We start from the raw sequence: 19,929 nt of genomic DNA, 5'->3' as shown, positions 1-19,929 counted from the left end.
CCTGAGGCTGGAATCAAACCCAGGTCCCTGGTGCTGTGGGGCAGCAGAACCAACCACTGTGCCAATTACATGCATTGAACCGATGTTTGTCCAATAGCCCTCACTGACATATTCACAGGAACACCGTTCCATTAGTTAGTCCATTCCAGGTTCTAAGAGAATACATTCCAAGGGTAGATTCCATAAACATGGCTTGCATTTGTTGGATTAAATTCCTCTGAAAGGATTAATGCCAGAAACTGCATTAAACTCTACCCAATCTGATGGTATTGTTCAATCTTAGATGGAGAAATGAAAATAGCTTTGGACTTGAAGGAGAAAAGTGTGCCATATATGTTTCTCAATATTTTTAGCAATATTGTAACTGATAAACTACATCTTGTAAACTACAAGGGTCTCTTCTTGTTAAGGCTCACTAGCAGTTGTTCCTCTACCCATGTAAACTAAATAAACCCTTACGACGGTGGCACAGTGGTTAGCACTGCTGCCTCACAGTGCCAGAGACCTGGGTTCAATTCCCGCCTCAGGCGACTGACTGTGTGGAGTTTGCACGTTCTCCCCGTGTCTGCGTGGGTTTCCTCCGGGTGCTCCGATTTCCTCCCACAATCCAAAAATGTGCAGGTTAGGTGAATTGGCCATGCTAAATTGCCCGTAGTGTTAAGTGAAGGGGTAAATGTAGGAGAATGGGTCTGGGTGGGTTACGCTTCGGCGGGTCAGTGTGGACTTGTTGGGCCGAAGGGCTTGTTTCCACACTGTCAGTAATCTAATCTAATCTAATCTAATCTAATCTAAACCTGGTCTAAGAAAAAGGATTGGCGTCAATATCCTGCAGCTCACAACTAAATAGCACAGCATCCCCTTTGAGGACATTGAGGAATGATCCAATGAGATGCTTATAGTGTGAATCAGATTCATTTATACAGAAATTCATAATTTTCTAAGTTGGAGACTCAAGAGAAGGAGATACAAAATTAAGATCCAAACCAGGCCATTTAGGAGAGAAACCTGAAACTTATCACCCCAAAGAGGGTCATAGAAATACAAACTCTCTTCCAAAAGACTGTAATGCTGAAGATCAGTGGTGTCTCAGAAGCACTGGCCCCTCAAGCCTATTCCACCATTCAATGAGACCATAGATGATCTCTGATGTAACTCCATATACCTCCCTTTGCCCCATATTTTTAACATCCTTGCTTGGCAAAAATTTATCTAACTCTCAGACTTAAAATTAGCGACTGACCCAGCATCCACTGCCATTTGTGGAAGAGACTTCCAAACATCTACTACCCTCTGTATTTGGAATGGCTTCTTAATCTCTGCTGAACAGTCTAGCCCTACTTCTCAGACTTTGCTCCCTAGGTTTAGAATCTCCGGCTGACGGAAATAATTTATCTTTCTCTATCCTGCTGTTTCCTGTTAATACCTTTAAGACTTCAATCAGATCACCCCTTTACCTTCTGAATTCTGGTAAGAACAGGCCTAATGTGCATAATCTCGTAGCATAAACTAACGCCTGCAATCGAATTACAATATTTGTAAACCTGCGCTGTCAGTCCATCCAAAGCCAATATATCCTTCTGAAAGTGTGGTGCTCAGATCTGCTCACAGTGCTATAAGCCATGCTTAATCAGGTCTTTGTATAACTGCAGCATAACTCCTGTATCCTTCCACTCGATAGAACATCGGTTTTCTTGATTACTTTCTGTGCCTGCTTGTGACATTTTAAAGATCTTGCGCCTGGACCTCCAAGTCTCTTTGAACATCCACTGAATCCAGCTTCATACCATTTAGAAAATACACTGATCTATCCACTTCTCAGTACAAAAGGGATAACCTCACATTTGCTCATACTGAACTCCATCTGCCACAATTCTGCCCATTCACATAGGCTATCAATGTCCTTTGTTATTTTATGTTACACCTACGCTGCCTACAATGCTGCCTAATTTTATGTCATCTGCAAAGTTGAACATATGGCTTTCTGTGCCAAGTCTTTAATGCATAATGTGAATAATTGATAATTAAACATAGATACTTGTGGAATACCACTGGGTCACATCTCCCAAAGTGAGTACTTATCTCGACTGTCTGTTGCCTGCCATTCAACCAATTTCCCAGCCATGTCAGTAAGTTCCCCAGGAATGTTTTTTTTTCCAGAATTTTGACTCAGCAGTGCAGTAAATGTTTCTTTAAATATCTTCCACAGTTTGACCCATTAGTAGATTTTCCCAGTTAACTGTGGACAGTGTGAGTCTCATCCAACTCTCAAGATAAGTTGGATTTTATTGGGGAAAAGTATAAAATAGGGAATTAAAAACAGGTTGGTTGGAGTTAAAGGACGTGATGTGAGAAAATGTGGGAGCAAGTTTGAGGGGTTTAATGTTTCAGCTCCAAAAATAAATTCCACACAAATAAAACTGGCCAGCCAAGCTTTAGAATTGTGTTTAAAATCCACCAGGTGTGTGCTTGTCTCTTTCTTGTCAACACCCAGTCTGAGTTCAGTTACTACTGACAGCAGTATTTAATACTGTAGAATCAGAAACTCACACACATACCATCAGTGTTCTCAAAGGTAGTTGTGTGCTTGATGAATGTAACATCACCTTTCTCCACCAGGCATCTGCAAGAAATTCCAATAAATAATTCTCATTTTAAAATGGATAGGTTTAGCATGGCTTTTACCCAAGATAGCTCTTGCAATATCATGATTATGTTAATGGCCAGAGAAAAAAGTTCAAATTCAAGAAATTATCGGATTGCTGTGACAAAGCAACTGGTTCCTCTGGGGAAGGAGAGCTGCTGTCCTTAGCCAGTCCAGTCTGTTTGTGACCAACATGGCTTGTTAGTAATTGTCCTCTGAACATTCAGCAAGTCACTTAAGTGTATCAGGGCGGCATGGTGGCTCAATGGTTAGCACTGCTGCCTCACAGCACCAGGGACCCAGGTTTGATTCCAGCCTCAGGCGATTGTCTGTATGGAGTTTGCATATTCTCCCCATGTCTGCATTGGTTTCCTCCAGGAGCTCTGGTTTCCTCCCACAGTCCAAAGGTGAGCAGGTTAGGTGAACTGACTATGCTAAATTGCCCATAGTGTTCAGGGATGTGTAGGTTAGGCACATTAGTCAGGGGAATTGCAGCACGATTGGGAAGTGAAGGGGTCAGTGTGGACTTGTTGGGCCAAATAGATCCCCATCAGTGTGGAAACAGGCTATGATATCAAAGTCAGAGCAACCAGGAATGGGGAATAAACTTGCCTTACATTTCATTACAACCTTGGGTGGCTTGCATCCTGATGACTAGTTTTACAAATGACGTGATCATTACAATAGATGGGCATTCAATTTCATTTCCTTTCTGAAGTATAGGTAATAAGGAGGAACACCTCAGAGCGTGGTGTGATGTGGTGTGTTAAGGTGCCAATTGATGGTAATTATTGATTGTTTAAACATCTTGTCGACAGCACAACTCAACTCATTAATATTCAGACTCCCATCTTAACCAAACTCAGCAAACAGGCCTGATGTCGGGAATACTTGACCAGGAAACCAGAAGGGATTCAAAGCATCACTTGATCTATATGATTTCCATGTTGGACACCAGACACTGGCATCTCAGTGCATGTTCCAAGGGCACCAACCACACACACCCCTCTGTCCAATACGCTAGAATTCTCCTCAAACTTTTACTTTCTTCTATGACATCAACTTGCAGCCAGCTATAGGTGTTTAGGTTTTTTTGTTCTGTTGCTCCAAACCTCTGCTAGGTCTTTTCATCAGTGACACCACCTACTGGTGGTATCTGAGAGGATGTTGAGGGTGCACAATAGAAATGTGACTAGAGTATGAGGGCTTCCAAAAGTAATTATTTATATACATTATCCTTACTATACACACCAGCATACCTTCTAAGCTGGTGCCTCCAGAGACTCTCCAGCAACATGTGGTCATCACATCAGAGATCCAGTTAATGTTCTGGGGACCTGAGTACACATCCTGCCATAGCAGATGGTGGAATTTGGATTCATTAAAAACCTGGAATCAGGCCAACTATGAAATCAGCGTCAATAGTCAAGAAAGCTCAAGGTGGTTCACCAATGCCCTTCATTGAAGGAAATGTACCATCCTCATCTGGTCTGACCCACACTTGACTCCAAACCAATGTGGTTGACTCTTAACTGCCCTATGGGCAATTTGGGATGGCAACAAATATTGGCCTAAACATTAATGCACATATCCTGTCGAGGAATAAGAAAGAAAGCTGTATGTAAGAGGAGTTGGATTGACTACAATCATTGGAGTAAAATTTCTTTTGTTGTAACAGAAGGGGCATGCAGAATAATTACAACACTCTGAAACAAGTTATGTACCTTACAGCTCCACTGTAGCCAAAGTATCGCTCATTGTAGTTAAAGGCACACTTGTCCATTCCGGACGATGAGGTGTGCTCTTGGCCAGCACAAAGGGAGCACAGGTTGCTGTCAGGATCTGCCCCAGGCACACAGCTTTCACCGAAATAAGTTGCTTGAATGAGAAAGAAAGCAGAAATTGTCCTCAATTGGCTCAATCGACACAATCATTATTCACAGTTTGATTAGGAATAGAAATGTCTCCTCAAGTAACAGGAATATGTTTGCAGAACAGTGGGAAAGGGGTCAGATCGGTTTACTGAATGGAACAAGAACAGACTTTGTACTGACTGGAATCAGAACAGGCATTTATTCTGAATGGACCAGGAACAAGAGTGTGTACTGTAAGGGGTACAAACAGGTTCACAAGTATAATCTGAATGGGACAGCAATCATTGGTTTGGAGAGAAAGTAACTGAAGGTTCTTATGATGAAGTGGTAGGGAAACCAACTCTGAACCAAAAGGCGCACATTCAAGTCCCACCGACACAAGCCACTTTAACAAGATATAGCCGAGTCCCAGTGGGGAGATACAGCCCCAGTCCCAGTGAGGAGGTACAGCCCATTCCCAAGGAGATACAGCGGAGTCCAAGTGAGGAGATACAGCCCCAGTCCCAAGGAGATATAGCCCCCTCCCAGTGAGGAGATACAGCCCCAGTCCCAGTGACGAGATACAGCCCAGTCACAAGGAGATACAGCCCAGTCCCAGTGAGGAGATACAGCCCCAGTCCCAGTAAGCAGACACAGCCCCAGTCCCAGTGTGGAGATACAGCCCAATCCCAGTGAGGAGATACAGCCCCAGTCCCAGTGAGGAGGTACAACCCCAGCCCCAGTGAGGAGATACAACCCCAGTCCCAGTGAGGAGATACAGCTCCAGTAAAAGTGAGGAGATACAGCCCCAGTCCCAGTGAGGAGATACAGCCCAATTCCAATGAGGAGATACCGCCCAGTCCCAAGGAGATACAGCTCAGTCCCAAGGAGATACAGCCCAGTCCCAGTGAGGAGATACAGCCCCAGTCCCAGTGAGAAGATACAGCCCAGTCCAAGTGAGGAGATACAGCTCCAATCCCAGTGAGGAGACACAGCCCCATACCCAGTGAGGAGATACAGCCCCAGTCCCAGTGAGGAGATACAGCTCAGACTCAGTGAGGAGATACAGGCCCAGTCCCAGTGAGGAGATACAGCCCCAGTCCCAGTGAGGAGATACAGCTCAGACTCAGTGAGGAGATACAGGCCCAGTCCCGGTGAGGAGATACATCCCCAGACCCAGTGAGGAGGTACAGCCCCAGTCCCGGTGAGGAGATACATCCCCAGACCCAGTGAGGAGGTACAGCCCCAGACCCAGTGAGGAGGTACAGCCCCAGTCCCGGTGAGGAGATACAGCCCAGTCCCAGTGAGGAGACACTGCCCCAAACTCCTAGCTGTGTCATTACACCTCTGAATGGGTTGATTAGAAATTGTTGAGAGAGAGTAGCTGGGACTTTGGAAGAGTGAGAGATTAATTGGAAGGGAGACGGAAAGTGAAGCTGGAGGTGGACAGTAGCCAAAGAGGAGACTAACAGGTTTGAAATGTATGCAAAGCCGATGTTGTTCAGTTGCTGACACCTCCGGTCAAACAGAACATTATCTACTTACAGTTATAAAGGCTGCAGTTCTGGATTTTGTCCTGGGCAATCAGCAGCCCCATTGGAATATTCCAACCAGTTCGTTTAAGAGCTGTAATGCATGCCTTCTTGCCTTTCAGAGTGTCCCAGGTCAAAGTCTGATCCTTCACAACAGCCACTATATATACAACTGAAGTCAAACACAACAGCAGTCAACAGTGTATGCACGATCTTCAAGGTACGTTGTGAAATAGAACTGAAAGAAACAAGACTTGATGGGTTCAATCGTTGTCAGGCTGGTTTTTTTTGCATCCAGAAATGCTCTTATATAACTGAACAGTTCTTTTTTTCCCATTGCTAAATCATCAGTGGTATATTTGCACCCTCTATTCACCACCCACTTGTAAATCACTTATATTCTCCTAGTGATCCATTTGTATGCAAAGTCCATTATGAGTAATGTAGACCATTGATGATTAGGGAGGGGTGTAAATTAAAATTGGAGTTGGAGGGAGAGATAAACGCTCTTTCCCCTCCACCGCCAGCTCTCACTCCCCCATGCTGCCCACCTCTCTCTAAAGGCAGCGTGAATATTGGTGGACACTGTGTGCTCCCTCTTCAAGGACACGTGGGTTCAAACATAACCATTGCCTGGTTGTAATTCCTTTAGAATTGAAGATGAAAGTTTAACCTACTTGAGATGTTTAAGGTAATTTAATAGAGAGAAACAATTGTCAATGGTGTGGGAATCCTGCACTAAAAGTCACAGCCTTAAATTTGGAGCTGGGTCCTTTGGTGTGACATCAGAATCTTCAAATCTACATTCTGCCTCAAAAGGAGAAGCTCGTTATCATGAAAGATGAAACCAATAATCCCAAGAATTGGAATAAGCCTGACTGACTCCACAAAGAGCATTTCTTCAAAACAGTCGGTGCCCATTGGAATAACAAATTCGATATAGCAACAAGAGACAAGATGTCAGACTAGATTAGAGTGGTGCAAGCACAGCAGCTCAGGTAGCATCCGAGTAGCAGGAAAATTGATATTTTGGACAAAAGCCCTGCGTCAGGAATGAAGGCAGGGAGCCTCCGGGGTGGAGAGATAAATGGGAGGGGCTAGATGTCAGACTAGTTCAACGCATATTGCCTAGGAATTGGCTTGCAGTTAGACATCCTTCCCCAACTGTCCCCTGAATGCAATTTATGATGTTGAACTGGCCCCAGTTCCAATCAGGAGATACAACCGGTACAAACTTGATGGGCCAAAGGGCCTCTTCTGTACAGTATGATTCTATGATTAATGCACTGCTAGTGAGGAGATATGCTGTGTCCTAGTGAGGAGGCAAAATTCAACTGTATTTAACATACTAAGTTTAAGCACTTTATTGCAATTCCTATAAATATTTATTACAAAAACATAACTTCTGAAACTCACATGGATCTGTGTATGGTGCTGAGCTCCTACATGGTTCAAGATTCTCTGTAGATAAAAGGAAAAAATGTAAAGAGCATGTACCACGTGCTCAGATTGAAGGGTTGACCTCTACTCTCTGCTTCCTATTTTAGCAATTGAGTGGTGACTGGGGACTGGTTTGGGTCTGTGTCACAGAAGTGAGTTCCTAAACCTGCCCCCCCCAGAGATTGTGCTGCAGATTGGTGACAGACAGTCACTAAGGTTTAACGATGTGGAGTTGTTCCAACTGATCCAGACTGGGACTGATCCAGGAGTAAATCGGGGGTAGGTCTCTGAATGATGATGTAAATGATAATGCTAGTCAGATAACAAAAGGGACTGAGAGGGCAAGAGTAGCGAAAATCTTGTCATGGAGCAGGCTAGAGATAAACTGTCCTGGAGAGAGTTATATTCAGTTTATTCAGTGAAGAAAGAGTGTTACAGTATGAAAGGGAGTGAGGCAGCCTTACTTCAGGGGAAAGATACCCAGGAAGGCTTAGATATTGTGTGTTTTGCCATCCATGTAATCTGAGTGTGAGCATTATTTAGTGGCCAATGTGATCGAGTGTGTGTGAACATCTAGTTTCAGTTCAAAAGAGAAGAGTCTTATAGTGTAATTAAGATGTCGTATGTTGCATGTCTGCAACCATTTATAGCTTATTTGAACAGGAATAGCGTTTACATTACCACAAAGACTGTCTTATGTCTATCTCTACTAAGAACCTAATTTGCTCTCTCAACAAGTCCTCATGACATCAATATGGTGGGCGGCGCTTATTACACGCAGACAAGAATTAACCCTTTCAGAGCCACGTGCAAGACAAGGGATCAGTAGCAGTCGACTAAGAACAAATCAATCCATAGACTTATTTGCAGCACTCTAAGACAGAGTTAAAACAGAGTTGTCTCAAAGCATCCCAGTCACTCGATGGTACCACTTCCTTTTTTAGCTATCGAGGAAAACCAATGAGTTACTTGCTTCACATGAGTGCAGCTGTTTAACAAGGCTGACAGATACTGTAGCCTGAAATGTTCCTGCAAGGGAAAGGCTAAAGGCAAAGGTGGCCCTGATAGCTCCTGCCAGACCGTGTGTAGAGTGGAGACATGGTTCACTGTCACATTGCTGTCTGATCACCCCTTTGTGAATGAAGTTTCAGTCACAGCCAGTGCTGCTAAATGTATGAATCCTTCTGGGTGGCACGTGCGCCTGGTGTATCTGAGCATCCGTCCCGGAGCTGCTGCTCTTATTTTAAGTGACAAAGTATAACTGTGCCCTCCTCAGAATGCCAGTGCACAGGTATAGGGTGGCTTTTGAGAAAATCGTGTACATGTGGCTGGTATTTTGGAAAAACAAACAACAGCCTCGAAAAGAAAATATTTGAACCTCTCTCTTTGAATTTATACCTATTAAGACAACACTGGATACTATTTGATACGGCTGGTGGAGAGTCAGCCTGGGTGAGGTTGAGGATCACTACATGTGGGGGAAATGGCACCAGAACATCGGCTGATTGTGGAGGGGACTGGGGAATGGAGAGGAACCGTTGTCTGATCAGTTACTGACACATTATCAGGTCGGTCGATAGTGGGAAATTGAGATTGTTACTGTCCACGAGCACAGAGAGAGGAAGGTAAGTCTGAGAGTCAGTGCGGAGACACACCTACCTTTGTTGTAATATTCAGTCATAACTGGGACTAGACCGCACTTTTCTGCAATAATCATTAATGAGCTGTGAAGAACAACAGCATCAGCTTCAGCCAGCTGCAAAACAAAAGACTCTGTGAGTGAACTGACTTCCTCAGAGTAGATGTTACATATTCATGAACTTGTGATTGGCCCCTCCTTTGTTGTGAACCTCTCACCTCTGTCACTCTCTAAAGTTCTTCTTCCCCTGATTCCAACTAAGCCCTCTCACTCACAAACGTGGGTTACAACTCCGCTGCCAGCCACAATAATGCAGAGTTGACTTCCTGCAATATGTTTGCAGATCGGTCCTCAGTGCTGAGGGAGGGGTGCAAGTCAGAAAGCTGCAGCCCTCGCCAACAACTTGGCATCAGAACCAGGAGGTCTGGCTGAAGATTGCTGTAAAATGGAATCTAGGGAGACCGTATTATCCTTGCTTCACTCGGAATAAAGATATTAACACTTTCATTGTTGTTGGCTCACTGTTTTGTTCAGTCATGAGATGTAGAACTCACCAGATGACCGACATTTGTAGCCCGCCTTACTGTTCCTCCATTAGGACTTATGCATGGCCATCTCATGGGGAGTTTAGATTCAGTTCTATTGCTGTAGGTCTTGATTCATATGTAGACACGACCAGATCTAGTCGTGAACTTAATGGGTTTTTCTGACAATTCTGTAGCTTCATGGTCACCATCACAGAGACTATTATTTTTTAGTTCAAAATTCAGCGATTAAGAAAATTGAACTCCTGTCTCAGAATTGAACACAGTATTCCAACAGTGGCCTAACCAACGCTCTGTACAGCTGCAGCATGACATCCCAATTCCTATATTCAATGCACTAAACCAATAAATGCAAGCATGCCAAGTGCCTTCTTCACTATTCTGTCAATCTGCAATTCCACTTTCAAGGAACTGGCTGACTCTTTGGCTGGCAACACTCCCCAGGACCCTACCATTATGTACATAAGTCCTGTCCTGGTTTGCCTCCCCAAAATGCAACATCTTACATCTATCGAAAATAAACTCCATCTGTTACTCCTCAGCCCATCAGTCCGTCTGATTGAGGTCCCATTGTAATCTGAGACAACCTCCCTCACTGAGCACTAATTTTGGCGTCATCTTCAAGCATACTAACCATGTTGATTTACTTTAATAAACTAAAATATAGAAAGGAATATCCAATCCTAGGTGAGATTATGCCATCTTTGCATTAAACTTGTGCTGTCTTGTTAGTAAGTGTGAGAGGTAATTTCGGTTTAAACTTTAAGATGTGCCTGGACCACAGACTGATCTATAATAAAAGACAAAACCTTTGTTTCTTTTCTAACAACCATTTTATATACTCAAAAGTAGAGTAGTTTAAATTGTGCAGAATGCTGACAATTTGTGAGCGATAGTAAAAGCAAGCAGGCTCTTGATTAATGAAGCCATTCACACAGCAGAGAAGGATGAGTCCTTGGCTGATAAGACTCCAGGATGGGAGTACGACTTGAGACATCTGTTTCAGATTAAAGCTTTTGACTGATAAGACTACAGGGTGAGAAAAACAACAAACTTTGGAGACTCTGGAGACTTTTGTTGCAGACTTTGTGATAAAAATAATGATGTTTTTAAGAATGTGAACCTCATGGCTTGTTGGAGCCAAGGAGAGGAGGGACTTGTCCTATAAATAATGGAGACTTTGTAAGCCTCAGCGCGCCTTTTCTTTAAGGGTGCCCGACTCTGCAGACTTGACTTGTTAATAAAACTTTGTTTTCCTGAATTTGTCTAGAGCGATTATTGAGAAGCGATTTTCGTTTCTAACAACTTGGGGGCTCGTCATCCGGGATCAACACTCCGGCCGCAAGGGGAGTTGAGGAAGGATATCGGAGAAGGTGCACCCTGCTGAGTTCAGCAGTCCCTGATTCCTTGCTTGTCGCCCCGCGCGGCTTGAGCGAGTGATATCCGGGAGGCTCAGGAAAACAAAGGAGGGGTGTACCCGAGGCAGTGGGGACGGTTAACGATCGAGTAATTTCGGTGTACCGAACCCAGGTAAGACAAAACTTGCGGGGACCGTGTTTCCGGAGGACTGGGTACCTACGGGGTGCCTGTGGATTTTTTTTTTTCTACAGAGACGTGGGACTCAGGAATCTGGAGACCGGGGCTCGCCTGTGAGGGATTTTGCAGAGACCGTGTTTGAGGAGGAACGTGTACCTACGGGGTGCCTGTGATTTGTGTCACAGAGACGTAGGACACAGGAATCCAAAGACCGGGGGTGCCTGCAAAGGAACCTGGGCGATCACGGGACTGAAGGTCCGGGAATTGGCTACATTGTGATAGATTATCACGGGAAAAATACGAAGTCCTCGGAAATGGGAAATAAGGGATCTAAGGTGATTAAGGGAAAGGTAGGCTTAAACAGGGACAATGACACATACCCCGGGGTACCTGACGATAGTCCGTTAGGGAAAATGCTAAATAATTGGGATCAGGGTGGAAGAAAGGGAAAATCTAAAAGGAAGATGGTAAAATACTGTCAAAAGTGGTCCCAGAAACCTATTCAGGGCGACTCAGTGTGGTGGCCTAGATTCGGTACTGACGAAGACTGGGTCCGGCAAGCCCTCATTTTATATGTCAATTCAAAACCTGATGTTAATCTGGAAGAAAGTGATTATGCCCTTTGTTGGCTGCCGGTTACGATATCTTGTCAAATGCAGGTAACTAATAAAGACTCGAAAGGGCAGAAAGAATGGGACCCTTTAGATCACTTACCGCCGCCCTACGTGACCCCGTCTGCCCCACAGAATGTTCCTTCGGGTGACGACGATTCAGGGGAAGGAGAAGAAGATGGGGAGGAATCACAAACTACCTCAGGGGTACAGACCAGATCTCAAGCTGGAAAGGGTCACAGACAAGACCCTGTCTCGATTGCAAGAATGAATCCACTCCGGGAAGTGCCCATGGGGGGCGAGGAAGGAAGGACGGGATATGTGAACGTTCCCTTGACGAGTACTGAAGTACGGAATTTCAGGAGGGAGATGAAGGGTCTACTAGAGGACCCCATGGGACTTGCTGAACAATTGGATCAGTTCCTGGGTCCGAATACTTACACGTGGGAAGAGATGTGTTCCATCATGAAAACATTGTTCTCTAGCCAGGAGCGTCAGATGATACGACAAGCTGCGCTCTTGGTCTGGGAGAGAGAGGGGGGAGAAGGAGGGGAGCAGAAGTTTCCCCTCACCGACCCCGAGTGGGATAAGAACACGGAGGGAGGACGGCGCAACATGAGAGATATGCGGGAATATTGGATAAAAGGAATAAGACACGCAGCCCCGAAGGGGCACAATTTTACCAAGGCCTTTGGTAATCATCAAAACCCGGAGGAAACCCCTACGGACTTCCTAGACAGGATTAGGAAGAATGTGCAGCAGTTTGCTGGGGTGGACCCTGAGACGGACGTGGGGCAACAACTCATACGGGTAGAGTTTGTATCAAAGGCCTGGCCGGACATACGAAAGAAGTTAGAGAAAATGGATGATTGGGATAGTAAATCTTTAAGTGAATTACTACGGGAGGCGCAAAAGGTGTTTGTGAGAAGGGACGATGAGAAGCAAAAGAAGGTGACAAAGATAATGATGCAAACGGTGCAACAAATGACAGTTGGAAGAAGGGAAAAGGGAGAGCCGTGGCAGAAACAGGAAAGGGGAGAGTCGTGGCAAGAGCAGAGGAAAAGAGAACCATGGCCGGAACAAAGGAAGAGTGGAGGAACGCGAGACCGCGACAGGGAAACGAAGAGGACACTCAGATGTTACTATTGTAATGAAGAGGGACATTTTAAACGGGAGTGCTCCCGCTACAAGCGGGAGGTGAGGTCGTACGCCCTGATGGAGGAAGATTAGGGAGGTCGGGGGTTCCTACCCTTGGGGCAAAAGGACTATCGACAGGAACCCCTGGTAAACTTGAAAGTAGGGCCCCAAGGATCGGAGATCACATTTATGGTGGACTCGGGAGCCGAAAGATCAAGTATAATCCAAATACCCCCCGGCACCCGAGCAGGAGGAAAAGTTATGGGGGTATCTGGAATTGGAGGACAGAAATTACAAGTCCCAGTGGTAGAGGACGTGGAAATTGGATATGAAAACAGAACTACTAAACGAGACCTCCTTCTACTGCCATCGGCGGGATTTAATTTGTTAGGAAGAGACTTGCAGGTCAAACTAGGGATCGGAACGGTACCAAGTAACGGGGAAATGGTGGTAAGGTTGTTCGCCCTCACCGAAGAAGATGATCAACAAATAGACCCGGAAGTTTGGTACCGAGAGGGGAACAGAGGGGGTCTAAACATCAAACCTCTCCAAATCACCATGTTACCAGGAAGAGGCCCGGTAAGAAGGAAACAATACCCGATTGCTATGGAAGGACGGGAGGGGTTACAACCTGTGATAGAAAGATTAATCACAGATGGACTACTGGAGGAATGCATGTCCCCTTTCAATACTCCAATACTCCCTGTGAGGAAGCCGGACGGGACATATAGGCTGGTGCAAGACCTGCGGGGTTTAACGGAAGTAGTCCAGGCTAGATACCCGGTGGTACCTAATCCCTACACGTTAATGAGTAAAATTCCCCCCGAACATGAATGGTTCAGCGTAATAGATCTGAAGGATGCTTTTTGGAGTTGCCCCCTTGACGAAGAAAGTCGGAACCTTTTTGCCTTTGAATGGGAGAATCCCTTCACAGGACGAAAGCGACAGTTAAGATGGACGGTCTTGCCGCAGGGATTCACGGAGTCACCCAATTTGTTTGGACAAATACTGGAGCAGATCTTAGAAGGATTTCAGTGTAACGCGGAGAATCAATTGCTCCAATATGTCGATGATCTCTTACTCTCAGGACCAAGAGAAGAGGAGGTACGAGCAGACACCGTTGCCCTGTTGAACTTCCTGGGGAAACAGGGTCTACGCGTCTCCAGGACAAAACTCCAGTTTGTGGAGCGAGAAGTAAGATATCTGGGCCATCAAGTCAGTAAGGGGCACCGCCGTATCACGCCAGAACGAATATCAGGAATTACGGGTATGCCAATACCCAGGACGAAGAAGGAAGTCAGACAATTCCTGGGACTAGTAGGGTATTGCCGGATATGGATTGAAAGTTACACCACTTTAGTAAAATTTTTGTACGACAAACTGGGACAAGAAGGACAAAAGGTGGACTGGTCAGATGAGGAGGAGCAGCGATTTAATATTATTAAAAATAAACTGATTCGAGCTCCGGTATTGGCTTTACCCACCCTGAAGGAACCGTTCCAGTTATATGTTAATAGCGCCGGCGGAATTTCCCAGGGTGTGCTCACTCAGCTGCGGGCAGGGAAACGTCAGCCGGTTGCATTTTTGTCAAAAATGTTAGACCCTGTGTCATGTGGATGGCCGACCTGTATACAGGCAGTGGCAGCTACGGCAATGTTAGTAGAAGAGGCCCGAAAACTTACCTTTGGAGGAAGGATCACAGTATACTCCCCACATTCGGTTAGTGCCATACTGGCTCAGAAGGCTCACCGCTGGTTAACAGACTCTCGCATCCTAAAGTATGAGACGATTTTGATGACCGGGAACGATCTCAATTTTGCAAAAGATCTCAGTTGCAACCCAGCCCAGTTTCTGTATGGACGTCCTGCAGACGGGGAACAGGAGCATGATTGTGTGGAATTTGTGGACTTGCAGACCAAAAGCCGAGAGGACCTGCAAGAAGCCCCGCTGGGTGAGGGACAGGAACTGTATATCGACGGGTCCTCCCGGTGCATCAGTGGAGTACGATACAGTGGCTATGCTGTTATAGATGGTGCAACGAAACGGACGATTGAGTCTGGACGACTGCCCGGGAAGTGGTCAGCCCAATCCTGTGAGTTGTACGCCCTCCAGAGGGCCCTGAAGCTGTTGGAAGGGAAAGTGGGGACCATATATACTGACTCAAAGTATGCATACGGAGTCGTTCATACTTTCGGGAAAATCTGGAAAGAGCGAGGATTGATAACTTCCCGGGGAAAGGAATTAGCTCACGAACAAATGATCAGCCTAACGTTGGAAGCCCTGGCGTTACCTACGGAACTTGCAGTAGTCCATGTACCCGGTCACCAGAAGGGGTCGACACCGGAAGCGGTGGGAAACCGGCTGGCAGACGAGGAAGCCAAGCGGGCAGCGGTCGAAAAATCCGTCCAATTGTTAACGTTAATACCGTTGAGGGAGGGCCTCGCTAAACAACCCGTCTTCACCCAGGGGGAGATTGATAAAATGGATCAATTGGGTGCCCGGCTAGATACTAACGGGAAGTGGACGGTTCCTGATGGGAGACAAGTACTGAACAAACAGGTCACCCGGGGTATTCTGCACCGATTACACCATCAGACCCACTGGGGGGTGCAAGCCATGTGTGACACAATCCTGAGAGACTATGTATGCAGGGGGATATACACATTAGCCCAACAAGAGGTAGTCGGATGCCCCACTTGCCGGCGTATTAATCAGAAAACCATGCGTTCTATGCCAGCTGGTGGTCAGCCCCTAGCAATTAGGCCATTTCAGAGGATCCAAGTTGACTTTACAGAATTACCCCCAGTACAGAGATGGAAATATCTGCTAGTAATAGTAGACCATTTCACTCACTGGGTAGAGGCTTTCCCAACTGCCAAAGACGATGCACCAACCGTGGCCCGACTGTTGTTAAAGAACATAATCCCGAGATATGGCGTAATGGAATCTATTGACTCCGATTGCGGGACGCATTTTATTTCTAAGCTACACCATTTGATCTGTAATGCCCTGGGCATCCAATGGAAATTCCACATACCCTGGCATCCTCAGAGTTCGGGTCGAGTTGAGAGAATGAATGGCACGCTCAAGACCCAATTGACTAAGCTGATGTTAGAAACTAAGTTACCCTGGCCAAAGTGCCTGCCCATTGCCCTAATGAGGATACGTACGGCACCTCGCCGAGATGTCGGGGTTTCCCCCTATGAAATGCTCTTCGGATTACCGTATTGGAGTAAGGTTGATGGATGTCCCACTCTACAAGGGGGGGATGTATTTATCCGAACCTATTTACTGGCCTTATCCCGTTCTTTTGCAGAACTCCGAAGGAAAGGTCTCCTGGCTCAGACTCCGCCGCTCGACTTCCTCCTGCATAAGGTGGAGCCCGGAGATTGGATACTTGTTAAGACCTGGAAGGCCGAAAAGCTCCAGCCACGGTGGGAAGGACCGTTCCTGGTTCTGTTAACAACTGAGGCAGCTGTTCGAACGAAAGAAAAAGGGTGGGTCCACGCATCAAGGATAAAGGGGCCCGTTCCGCCTGAAGAAGAAAGCACCTGGACATGCGAGCAAGGGGACAAACCGTTGTCGGTAAAACTGAAAAGACAGCAATAATGAACTCTACTTGGACTGTATTGGTGGGGATATTGATCAGTTTACTCCTGTATGTGGGGGAGGGTGAGGGGAGATGTGACAAATGTCGAACGACAGTAAGACTTGGGATTCGAATCTATTCGGGATCATTTGTGTCCCATTCCTATGTGGACGATAGGTGTTACGATATGAGTGCACGCCATGAATGTTGGGAGGATGGGAGACCCTATTATCAGGTATATAATAAAGGATACGGTGGCAAAATCCATGGATGCCCTATAAATGACCGCTGGGTGTGTATTAGCAAAACTGGGAGGCGGGACCTATCCTCCGTGTTGCTCAGGGAGCAGGTTGACAGAGTCAAGGAGACCAAGATACAGATCCCTGATCGGGGGTTGGGGAAAGAGCAAGACCGTCAGGGAACGGTCGTGCTCCCTAAAGTGCCATCTGTATACGAAGAGGTAGAAGGACAGATTGAACTCCCTGATGTTACACAAAACCTGTTTATTGATCTCACCTCTAGAATAGCCACTGTTTTAAATGTTAGCAATTGCTGGGTCTGTGGGGGGCCGCATATGTCGGAACAATGGCCGTGGACTGGTCAAAGCTTAGACATAGGGGAATTGCTGCAAACCACTTGGACTCATGACAACGACAGAAAAAGCCAGGGGTGGAGACTGACAAACAGCCCTGAGGGCCAGTTCTGTATTGAAGGCAAGGGGACCGTGAAGGTAGGGATTAGCCCCTGTCAGAATATATTGGATGCAACCACGCGAGTATGGTGGCCTGAGAATATTGCTTGGTACATTGCAAACCGAGATCATCAAAATTGCATTCGGTTACGTTCTGATCCCTCCTCTTACGAGCTCAGTGCTGACCCTTCCGATGGCATGAAAAGAGTGTGGAGCGGTGGTTGTCAGGGGAATTAATGCTGGAATAATCCTGTCCAGACTCTGCCACGGGGTCAACAATCCGAATACTGGAATTGCAGTGGTCCTGGTCCTTATGAGGGCGTCCCTGGGGTAAAGGAGTTGTGGGATGACGTTGTGAGGCAGGGAGGGCCTGCTCCAGATGGTCTATTTTGGATATGCGGTAATCAGGCATACTCCAAACTGCCCATGGGATGGGCTGGGGTATGCTTCCTGGGTCTAATACGACCTGCGTTCTTCCTATTACCCCGGGAGGAAGGCGATGATTTGGGAGTTAAACTCTTTGACTCCCTGCGTAGGTCGCCAAGGGATATCCAAGTCGGTGATTGGGGGGATGAGTGGCCACCGGCCCGGATTATTGAATACTATGGGCCGGCTACTTGGGCACAGGACGGATCATGGGGATATCGTACTCCTATCTATATGCTAAATCGAATTATCAGGCTCCAAGCAGTCGTAGAGGTCATTACTAACCGGACTGCCCTGGCCCTAGAGCTGTTGGCTCAGCAGCAGGATCAGATGAGGGCTGCTATATATCAAAACCGACTTGCCTTGGATTATCTGTTGGCCTCGGAGGGGGGTGTGTGCGGGAAATTTAACCTGACAAACTGCTGTCTAGAAATTGACGATAATGGTAAAGCGGTTTTGAAAATTTCCAATGAAATTCGGAGATTGGCCCATGTGCCAGTACAATCTTGGCGTCCTCTTAGTGGCATCGGATGGTGGGATGGTTTCCTAGGTGGTAGCTGGTGGCGCACGGCGTTGCTGGTGGTTGGGGGCGGCATGATTCTTCTTCTCGTATTACCCTGCCTAACTCCCTGTATTCAGTTTTTAATTCAGAAAAATATTTCCCGACTCCAGGCAGTGGTGGTTCCACAACATGGGACACGGGAACTTAAAGTGATGTTGCTGCGAAAGACCAAGGATTTCCCGGGCCCTTGAGGGAAGGGGGGGGCTTATCTTGGTCAGGCACATCTTAAAGAAAGAAAAGGGTGGAATTGTGAGAGGTAATTTCGGTTTAAACTTTAAGATGTGCCTGGACCACAGACTGATCTATAATAAAAGACAAAACCTTTGTTTCTTTTCTAACAACCATTTTATATACTCAAAAGTAGAGTAGTTTAAATTGTGCAGAAAGCTGACAATTTGTGAGCGATAGTAAAAGCAAGCAGGCTCTTGATTAATGAAGCCATTCACACAGCAGAGAAGGATGAGTCCTTGGCTGATAAGACTCCAGGATGGGAGTACGACTTGAGACATCTGTTTCAGATTAAAGCTTTTGACTGATAAGACTACAGGGTGAGAAAAACAACAAACTTTGGAGACTCTGGAGCCTTTTGTTGCAGACTTTGTGATAAAAATAATGATGTTTTTAAGAATGTGAACCTCATGGCTTGTTGGAGCCAAGGAGAGGAGGGACTTGTCCTATAAATAATGGAGACTTTGTAAGCCTCAGCGCGCCTTTTCTTTAAGGGTGCCCGACTCTGCAGACTTGACTTGTTAATAAAACTTTGTTTTCCTGAATTTGTCTAGAGCGATTATTGAGAAGCGATTTTCGTTTCTAACAGTAAGGTTCCTTCACTTTTAGTATAGAAACCTCCAAACTCCATTGATAGTTCATGGTGTGTCAGGATCAACAGAACCTTGATACAAGTTCTCCCTATATTTACAATTGCCCAACTAATTCTATCCCTTGCATTCCAAATATACCCCTTACATTCCAAATATAATCCATCACATTCTATTTAGACACTCAACTTTTCAAATATGGCTGTCAAATTCCATCTATCCCTCAGATTCAAGTTCACCCCCACTTTCCAGAAACATTTGCATATGCTAAATGTACTTCTTATATTTCAAATATGGTCTCCAATTCTCAATGTGCCCCTGTCAGATTCCAACTTTGCCTTCTCAAAATTCAAATGCATCCCTACATTCTAACATACACCCAACACTCCTTTCATCCACCTTTCTAGCTGATATAATTAAAGCTGACAAAACAAGTCATTTCTCTATGTATTGGTACCTTGGGAACATGCAACATTTCCATTCTAAGTTGGATTGAGAAGTCTTATTCTTGACCTCTTTCAAAGCCCCTCCATGAAAAGAGGGCTAGCTAAGATACATTAATCGTCCTCTACAAGTGTCTCAAACTCATTTGATATTTCACCCTTCAGGGTTAACTGGACAAGCCTGTGTGTTTCACATTTTGTACAGTGACCTTAATAAATATATTGTTGACATTTACCGCAACTTTCTGAATGCAGTCTCTCATGGAGTCAGCCTGGACACAGCTGACTGACGTCCAGTTGTTGCACTTAATTTGTTCTTGCTCACTGATGGTGCACCAGCGTAATTTATCACCGGCAGATGCAGTGACTCCACCTGAGGGACAGGAGCACATTGACATGCCTTCATTCTGTATTCATCATAAAATCTATTATAAACCTCCCCCACCCCATAAGATTGGAATCCCTG

The 19,929-nt window shown here is 45.8% G+C and overlaps 1 protein-coding gene across 1 annotated transcript in view; it reads right to left on the bottom strand.

Annotated features, from left to right (window-relative positions):
* The window catches only part of LOC122555751 (serotransferrin-A-like), a 28,293-nt gene that overhangs the window by 7,141 nt on the left and 1,223 nt on the right, over positions 1 to 19,929 (bottom strand). Inside the window, exons 2-7 of the mRNA XM_087993802.1 lie at positions 19,700 to 19,836; positions 9,126 to 9,222; positions 7,443 to 7,487; positions 6,040 to 6,198; positions 4,366 to 4,519; positions 2,556 to 2,620 (exon numbers count right to left, since the gene is read on the bottom strand). Of these exons, the coding sequence (XP_087849928.1) occupies positions 2,556 to 2,620; positions 4,366 to 4,519; positions 6,040 to 6,198; positions 7,443 to 7,487; positions 9,126 to 9,222; positions 19,700 to 19,836 (657 nt within the window). The remainder of the gene's footprint in view (positions 1 to 2,555; positions 2,621 to 4,365; positions 4,520 to 6,039; positions 6,199 to 7,442; positions 7,488 to 9,125; positions 9,223 to 19,699; positions 19,837 to 19,929) is intronic.

Source organism: Chiloscyllium plagiosum, unplaced genomic scaffold, assembly GCF_037043375.1.
Source record: "Chiloscyllium plagiosum isolate Xiang-an unplaced genomic scaffold, Cpla_swu_hap1 HiC_scaffold_13, whole genome shotgun sequence".
Classification (NCBI taxonomy): Eukaryota; Metazoa; Chordata; class Chondrichthyes; order Orectolobiformes; family Hemiscylliidae; genus Chiloscyllium; species Chiloscyllium plagiosum.
Note: the sequence above shows the minus strand (reverse complement) of the source record. Positions and strands in the feature narration are given on the sequence as shown.